The following is an 8,515-nucleotide window of genomic DNA, read 5'->3' on the forward strand; positions in this document are numbered from 1 at the left end:
CATAAAAGATAACATCTTTGAAATTTATTCATATAACAACTTCTTATAGAAAGCACACTAGTTTAGAAAAGAAAACTTTCCAAATGTTTTAAAGTTCAATACAACTAAAGATACAGGATCAACTAACATGATATCCTTCTAATCCCTTTATTCATTAAGCAGGCAACCATAACAGTTAATCATTTTGGGGAATTTACCTGTTTTGAACTTGCGTAGCTGCAAAATTGACATAATTCTTCTTCTCAAGAAGTTTGGCCAGCAGGTTCTCAATTGCACCCTTCTGGTTCTGGAAAGCTTCTTCTAGAAACTGATACCTTTTCAACATACAGAAGAAAATCTCAGTTAACAAGGACTAACGAGGATCCCCAATTTAGATGTAAAGCTACAGTGACTATCAAAATTTTGATAAAATAAGATAGGTATGATCAAAATACAGAAATAGATGGGGTTTTTATATACGTATATATACACATACACACACATACAGTTTAATTTACAAATAAAATTCTCTGTAGATGTCCAGAGGGACTGTATCTGTATGAGTACCTCAGTTGCAACTACACAGGGAGACAATGCACTGATCATTTCACAAGACAGCAGTCTATGGGACCCAGCTAAGTGACACCATTCAGAGTCTAACAAATGATTTTGTTAACATCAGATCAGGAAAATGCAGTAATAGTTTGTTATATTCTTTCATTAAACAATAGCCAACCATTTATGAATTGTTAATCTGTTAGCATCAAGCACACACAGGAATGAAAAGAAACTAGAAGATTTTCTTGAGAAGAGTGCTTTTCAGAATATTTATGATCAAGCCTATGAAAGAACGCAGCAGGAACACAAGGTTAATATTCTAGCAGTGGTAGTTTAAGAAGTGAAAGTTCTCCAGGCTGCTCTAGCAATCTATGACATGAATTACTGCTCTGGAAAAAGAAACAAATAAACGAGCTAAATTCATGCTGTCAAGCACCTTCATAGAGAAGTGTTACTGGTAGACTAACTTGCTGATAAACATGTATTTTTATCTCCAGATTCTCTATTATAACACTGCAAAGTGCTTTTTCAAACCTATCAGTAACTACATGACCAAGCTGCTGAAGAGTAAGAAGTTTGAACATCTCCTAAGGAGGATCAAACTCTTTTCTAGCAGCTGAGAGAAAAGTAAGCTCTGAGACAACACCCATCATGAAAACAATGCGATTTTGAATCAACTAAGGCCACATTTTTCTGTTTTTTCCCCCCCCACATTCAGTGATGATGTGAAATCGATACCTTGCCTTTAGAAAATTCACCCTGAATAGAGAGACCACTTTGTAACAAAATCCATGCTTTCAAAAACTGCCTCATCTGTTTGTCGTCACATCATTTTGGCTTCCAGGTGTTTGGGGCTGCAGCACTTCCTATTTAAGTGTTTTATGTGTGTCATGTAGATAGTGACAGCACTGATAACCACCAGGCTGGGTAACAGCTTCACCACACCAAACCACCCCAGAGGACATTGCTCTGAGCCCAGTCAATCACACAGCTCAGTTAATTGATCACCTGAAGTTTTCAGCACTACATACACACTCTCCTTTGTGAGGAATTACGTCTGATGGAGAGTTAACACAGCAGTTCAAACAGACACACATGTTTGAAATCAGTAGTATTTCTTCCCCTGAGACAGTGCACCACAGGAGGTAAGACATGGTAATATTTGTACCTGTGTTCTTTGTGTTCCAGTAACTGACAGTCTCTGCATGTCAGCCTGTCACATGTTTCACAGAAAAGTTTTAACTGCTCTTGTTTGTGGACAGGACAGAAAACAGGACGTTGACCAGATGCTCCCACGGCCTCTGTTTTTAAAAATAAACCATTTTTGCATTTTAAAATAAATTTAAGACAATCTGAAGTGCAAAACTACTAACTTCCACACTAAGTAAGAACCAAGAATTCAAAGACAACTACAGAGCTGTTCTCACACTGAAGTAATTATGGATACATGCTTATTGAAATAGTTACAGTGCCAGTGTTGTTCTGTAGCTGTCCCCACTTTCCTTGTATTCAAAACAAAGGAGGGATTTTTCCCCCCATCAAAACTACTCAAAAGACACTGCTACCTGCAAAGACTGTTGGGATGCACACTTGGATTTCATACTCATGTTAACAGATGAAATTCCATGCAGAGTCACCTCTGACACTTTACAGGATAGACTGAACTTCTCAAACGTTTGTACTGTCAGATACCCATAGATCTTCTAAATTATCACTTCAAAATCTTTATAAAGCTCATTAAGTCATATGCAACTGAAGTGGTAAATGCAGAGCAAACATTATTATGGGTCATAAAATTACTTAAGCCCTAGCTAAACCAGGGAACTTTTCCACTTAGACATAAAGATATTGTTGAAAACATTTCTGAAGTTACTAAGAAAGCGCTGCATGGTGTTGTAAAGCTTTTTTGAGCTTGGCACAGAGAAAAGGAGCTTCTGGAAGGTACAGCAGGTAAGGTTTAAAACAAGTGAATGCATCGTAGTCCCAAAAATGTCTGAAGATTGTTACAACATGCAAGTTATGGTAAAGAAAGAGAGCTCATGGATCAAAGCTAACTGAATGCTCACTCAATGTCTCTGAGGCATATTGCATAGCCTAGAAAGCAAGAAGGGAAAAATCTCTGAGCAAATAATGAATGGTCAATCCTCACAACCAATAGAGTTACTAAGGATAACTGTGTGCCAAATGTAGGCTACATTCCTGCCATATGGACTTGCTATCAGATTCCATCTTTATAAAGAACATTATTGGAATGGTCATTTTGGGGCACACCCCCTCTCAGGTGACTGAAGTGTACATGGGGTTATATTATCACCCTGATAGCCAGAATACAGCACGAAAAACATTACTAATTCTCTGCAGAGTTCTCTCATTTGACTCAACATTAATTGGTTATTGCTTACTAGCATTAAGACATTTAAGTTTAAATAACCTTAAAAGTTTACTTGATATAACAAACAAAACAAGATTGTTGTCCACAGAAACTAAGCTCAACCGTAACAATTTTTAAATACTACTAAGATTTTGCCAAAAACAATAGCAGAAAGCAATGCAGTGTTACTACTCTGCAATAGCACAACAGAACAATCATGAAGATCTTAACTTATTTTAGATGGAAAAACAGCAAATTTGAACCTATCCCCTCTACACAGGGAGAGTTATATTTACCTGCTCTGGGAATGTTTTCCCCATTACTTCTGTAGAATGCAAATGACACCATCAAATGATAGCTGAGGAATTAACTTTTCCTATTGAAGTTGCACACCTCAACTGTACATTCATTATGCACATTAATTTTTGCAAACCAGGAGATAAAACCTAAGAATGAATTCAAATTCCAATTGACTCAGCAACACCAATACAACTGTAATATTATACTGAGTATGACTGTAAGCTTATCTGTATATACTTTTCTACTGGGTGAATTATAACTGCTCATTATAACCAACTACAACAAAATACGATCTCATTTCCTTGGCCAGTGGATATAACTACCATGCTGTCAGTGCTTTCCAGACTCCAACCCCTCCACTTAGTTATTTCATTAATTAAAAGGATCACTAAGAACTAATCTAAACTCTTTCCAAAGATGACAGTCTTAATCTGCTTCTTCTGTGCTTAGGACACTTACTACACAGAACATCAAATAGTACAAAGTATTAGTAAATAAGCATTTCAGTTTAAAATTTAATTTTTCTTCTATTTTTAAAGCTACCAATTTTGCAGTGATAGCATTTCATAGGTTTTTCCCAAGTCTTTGGAGAAAGCTGAAGAGCTGGTACCCAAATAATCCTCCCCTTCTGTATTCACATGGGCCAAAGAGAAAATATCATTCCTACAGGCGGACCAAACAATATCCAAACACTCACCTGAAGATACATCCTCTTTTTTTCTGATCATATGATCTTTAGTAAATTTTACTCGCTGATGAGCTTCTATGCAAGTCTTGCACAGCCATTCCCCACATTCTACACAAAATCCCACAGCACTAGCATTATCTTCACAGCTTGTGCACACCTGTAAAGGGAAGAAAGGTCAGTTGTTATCACTTTCCTGGAAAGCGTTAACACAGACAGGAAAAAAAAAAAACAACACAGGAATTCTGGCAAGTAGAAAAGCGCCGTACCTGTTCTGATTTCTCATCAGAGCTGCTTGGTGTTTCTGATGTGTCTTTTACAAAGTAGTTATCCACCAGATCTATCTGCCTGCATTCTTGGCGGCATATCGGACATCTGATTACTCCAACTGAAAAACACAAGATATTTCTTAGTTATAGGGAAAACAAACACAAAATCCTCAGACTGCTCGTTTCAGCAGTCACCAACACACCCCACAGCACTCTTTTAGCCAAGCTAAAGAATAGAAAGCCCTTCAAGTGATGCTCAAGAGAATGTCTGAGTTCCAAAGCATGATGATATTCTCCCATCTATAACAGAGGCTACGTTCTAACACAGCCCATTTCCATCAGGCTGAAGAGGCAGATGTAACATCACGACTTACCTGAAGGTTTCAGGATGTTTTTTCCAAGGAGCGTTCTACAGAGAAAGCAGAACTAATACCGAGTACCAAAAAAGCTTCCAAGTTTCTACTAACAAGTCCTCTCAGGCCGACTGCACCTGCCTGTCAGCAGCACACCACCCATTTACAGACATACTCACAGAAGTACACACACACAGTTTTAACAAGAGGTAACACGTAAATTAATTCCTTCCCAGTGTTCTTCAAAAAACCCACTTTGTTTTCTTCTGTACTTGCTAACTTACAGTTCTAAAACCTCAGCTCAACTGCAGAGAAATCACTGCATGAACCAAACTAGCACTCAAGGATGTCCCAGGAACAACCTGCACAGATTTAAGCACCTGTTTACCACTCCAAAGGCAGTTAATGCTTTCATCCCAGAAATGCCATCTAGTCTTAAGTTCCTACATATTTTTGTTGTGAGTATACTTTTCAAGAAGGTGCTTTCAAAGTCTCTGAGAATTTTTGTACATTTGTATACCTGAAAGACTTTGAAAAGTAAATGTAAGTGGATGACACTGAGTTCTTTGTGGATACTCAAAAAGAACACCAGATCTTATTTCAGGGAGATAAATGACACTGGTAATTAGCTGCCCTTGCCTCCTTCAAGCATGGTGAGCCACTCCTCCCTGCAATCCCACAGGACAGAGGGAGTTTCCCCAGGTCTGCAACCCAGGAGAAGTAACAAAGAACCCCATGGTAAAACAGATGTGAAAGTAAGTCAGGAAGGGTATGACTGGAGTGAACTGAGGAGAAAAAGCAAAATCAGAACAACATCTGCAACTTCATCCTGCAGCAAATCACAATGCAACTGAACAACACATACAGAAAATTACAGCCCTCAGCTAACAGGGAAGCTGCCCTTCCCAGCCAGGCCTGCACCGAGCACAGGGCCCAGCGTGACCTGTGGGCCTCAGCAACCCGTGTGCTGCCATCCTCCTTGAGGACACTGATCGTAAAGAAACTGCTTACATCTTTTCTGTTGCTGTTTACGACCTCCATTAGAACCAGCCCCAAACTCCACCAAATCATCCAGGAGCAATCCACCTTCCTCACCCCTCACTGCTGTTGGAGAGAACCCCATTTCAGACACCTGTTCTTAAAGACAGGTTGGTTTGGACTGAAACACGTCAGACTGGTTTCCAAAACAGAAGCACTACGTTAATCGTGAGTAAGTTCAAAATCCTTTTAGATGTTTGTATTGCCATAACGATATAAAGCTTCACAGCTCAGGAAATATTGGCAAGCACTTGTGCAATCCAGCAACTCAAACTTCCCTTCCATGCTCACCCTTGGCACGTAGCAGCCTGCAGAGCAATGAACGCCTGCCATGTTCAGGGGCTGAAAGCATCCGTGGCAGTGACTGTATGTGCAAAGCACCCACATCCATTGGGAATTGAAGTGCTCCAACACCTGTTTCTAAATATGCAATAGTTATAAACTTTCCTTAGTTAAAATAGTTACTGTCAAACTCATTTTAAGTGATACATCACGTTTGTGTGGCTGTAATATCATTTTTATCTCCCCTCCCTTCCAAAGCTGATTAAAAATAGTTACTGCATAATTTAAGATGTAATTTAATATAGTGTTTCTAAATACACAAACCCTGGGTATGGGATTTGAATTCAGCATCTCAAAATAATTTACGCTATGTATTGCAGCACTCAGCACTAAATGTATTTTTCCTTGAATTACACATCTATACACACTGACTAATTTTCTGTTTCCTTGGCTTTTCAGAAAGCAACTTGCAGCTCTTTTTTAAGCTTCCAGCCTAATGAAACCTGGCTAGATTGGGACATTCACAAGGGGTTGGGAGAACCACACGTTCTCTCTATTGACATAATCTTAAGAGACTGTAAACAACTACCTCAGCAAAGCAGTGAGACCTCATAGTAACCACTCTGAGCAGCAGCTCTGGGTGGGTAAGAAAGTTGTCCTACAGCCCCCTTAACACTCTGAAGTCTCTACCTTAAAAATAAACGTTTTTTAATACTGTGATTAAAAAAAAAATTACAACAGTGCATTTTCTTGTAGGCTTCTATTCAACCTAAAAGAAAGAGTACAGTTGGACAGATGAAACAGCAGGCATTGAGAAATCACCTATCCACCAAATAAAGTGCTCAAACCGATGACCTAAAAGTAATTAGAAAGAGTACGAGATACCAGTTTATGTACTAAATACCTAAAATAAAGATGCATATTTTAAATATATAAAACCACAACTCTGGGTGACTGCTTTTATGTTTGGTCACTGTTTCTAAATTAGGAACTGAAGTCCTTCTTCTTAGCAGCATCTCAAGGGAATAACAACAGGGCAGAATAGATGTTGATGTAGACCACCAGCAGCTCCTGCTTCCAAGCATTCCTACTGTTCAACCCACCAGAACAGCAGCACAGTGCTGTCAGAGAACTGCTCTGTGTCTATCTGACCCACACTCAAGCAGCTTTCACAGTTATTAGCCAACAAATACACATATTTATAATTGTAAGTACTGACAACGCTTAGGGATAAAAATCTGAAACTAATTAAGAAAACAACAAGGAAACTATCAAAAGAACCAGTAATTTTCCATTGTGTTTGTGATTCTCTTATGTAGGCACAGGCACACAGAAAAATAGCAAGAAAACGTGGATGCTTGTAGACTAGTGCAGCACAGAGACAGCCTTCGGTGGCACATAACCCACTTCAGGAACAGGTATGTATATTATTTTCCAATAATTCCTTCATGAAGAAACATCTGCTCACAGTTAAGGATAATACAAACGTGGAAGTGGGATTTGTGACTGTCCATCTATGCCAACAGGGGATGAACCTGCGAGGCTAAGCAAGAGGGTACCTCTCTGTACATTGAGAATGCCTATTTTCACCTGATTTGCTGGTCAACATTTCATGTGCTGTTCAACTGGTTGCATTCATAACGTGCAGAGAGGACTGCCCACAAAACTGCACCTCTGCAGTCCTAGTCAGTCAATGTTTTGCTCTTTAGTGACCTGTTGCACTAAAACATTTGGTCGTGCAGACCAACAGACCGATTACAGATGGAACACAGCTCCACCAGCAGGGATCCTACACACACACCTCACTCATGACATCTGTAAGGTCCTGATCAGGAGATGAATTCTTATCTCACCAAAGCACACCATCAAGCACTCTTACAATGTGGGCGACAAGAATTGAGATTCCAGGTTATCAGTAACTCAGAAGAGAGACTGGTTTCACTGTACCTGTATCCTAGCAGATATATTCAGACAATGTTGCTAATTACTGCTACAATGAGCCTAACTTCACAGAATCTCTCAGCACACACCATGTAAAACACAGCTTGGAATTTAGCAAGGGAGATCCCAAGATCAAACAAGTGCTTCAGTTAGTGTGTTTATAAACTGTGTTGGGAGCCTCGTGCTTGAGGAAGCGATGGATCTTCTTGGACCAGCAGAAACACCACAGCTCAGTTATTCCTTGCAGAACCTTCTGACAACACATTGCTACACAACCCAGAGGAGAGTCCTTCCCAAAACCAGACAAGTGTCACCAAGCAGAGTCCTGCTGGCCATGGGGCCGGGCTCAGCCCTGAGGAACCACCCAGGGCTGCGGTTCAATCTCCTTCCATAGCACAGAAGGTACACGGGTGCCATCTGCCTGGGCGCCGCGCTCCCAACGATGCTCCCAACGATGCACCCCAGGCTGCACCCCGGGGCACCAGGCAGCACCGCCGACAAGGCTTTATTTGTAGAGCCGAGCAGCTCAACACCTCCCAGAGCCACGCCTCTAACGCAGCACCCCTGAAAGCCAAAACAAAAAGCACGGCGCGATTCGCAGCGCCGTTCCCCAAACGAGCAGATCGACTTCGAAGTTCCGGCTCTCACGTGGAAGCGCGACGCGAGAGCGCAGCCGAGAGCCGGGAAAGATTCCGGAGGATCGCGGCACCGCAACGCCGGCGGTCACGCGCGCAGCCCC

At 40.7% G+C, this 8,515-nt stretch overlaps 1 protein-coding gene across 1 annotated transcript; it reads right to left on the minus strand.

The window, feature by feature from the left end:
• Positions 1-193: 193 nt before the first annotated feature.
• LOC104909290 (E3 ubiquitin-protein ligase TRIM33-like) lies at positions 194-5,977 on the minus strand. The gene is made up of 5 exons (XM_019623318.2): positions 5,845-5,977; positions 4,163-4,281; positions 3,906-4,053; positions 1,706-1,838; positions 194-314 (listed from the first exon to the last, which is right to left on the minus strand). Exons 1-5 carry the CDS (start codon positions 5,942-5,944, stop codon positions 194-196), a joined length of 621 nt encoding a protein of 206 aa, XP_019478863.1. The 5' UTR covers positions 5,945-5,977.
• Between the last annotated feature and the right edge of the window lie 2,538 nt (positions 5,978-8,515).

The sequence above is a fragment of the Meleagris gallopavo genome, chromosome 28, assembly GCF_000146605.3.
Source record: "Meleagris gallopavo isolate NT-WF06-2002-E0010 breed Aviagen turkey brand Nicholas breeding stock chromosome 28, Turkey_5.1, whole genome shotgun sequence".
NCBI classification, from domain to species: Eukaryota; Metazoa; Chordata; class Aves; order Galliformes; family Phasianidae; genus Meleagris; species Meleagris gallopavo.

What these genes read in the sequence shown, in the direction of transcription:
- LOC104909290 (XM_019623318.2), bottom strand. Translation starts at nt 5,944, where the DNA reads ATGGATGTGGGTGCTTTGCACATACAGTCACTGCCACGGATGCTTTCA. An exon ending in AAAAGAGGATGTATCTTCAG is followed by an intron (nt 1,839 to 3,905) that starts GTGAGTGTTTGG and finishes TTTTAAAAACAG; the next exon opens with AGGCCGTGGGAGCATCTGGT. An exon ending in CTGGAACACAAAGAACACAG is followed by an intron (nt 315 to 1,705) that starts GTACAAATATTA and finishes TATGTTGAAAAG; the next exon opens with GTATCAGTTTCTAGAAGAAG.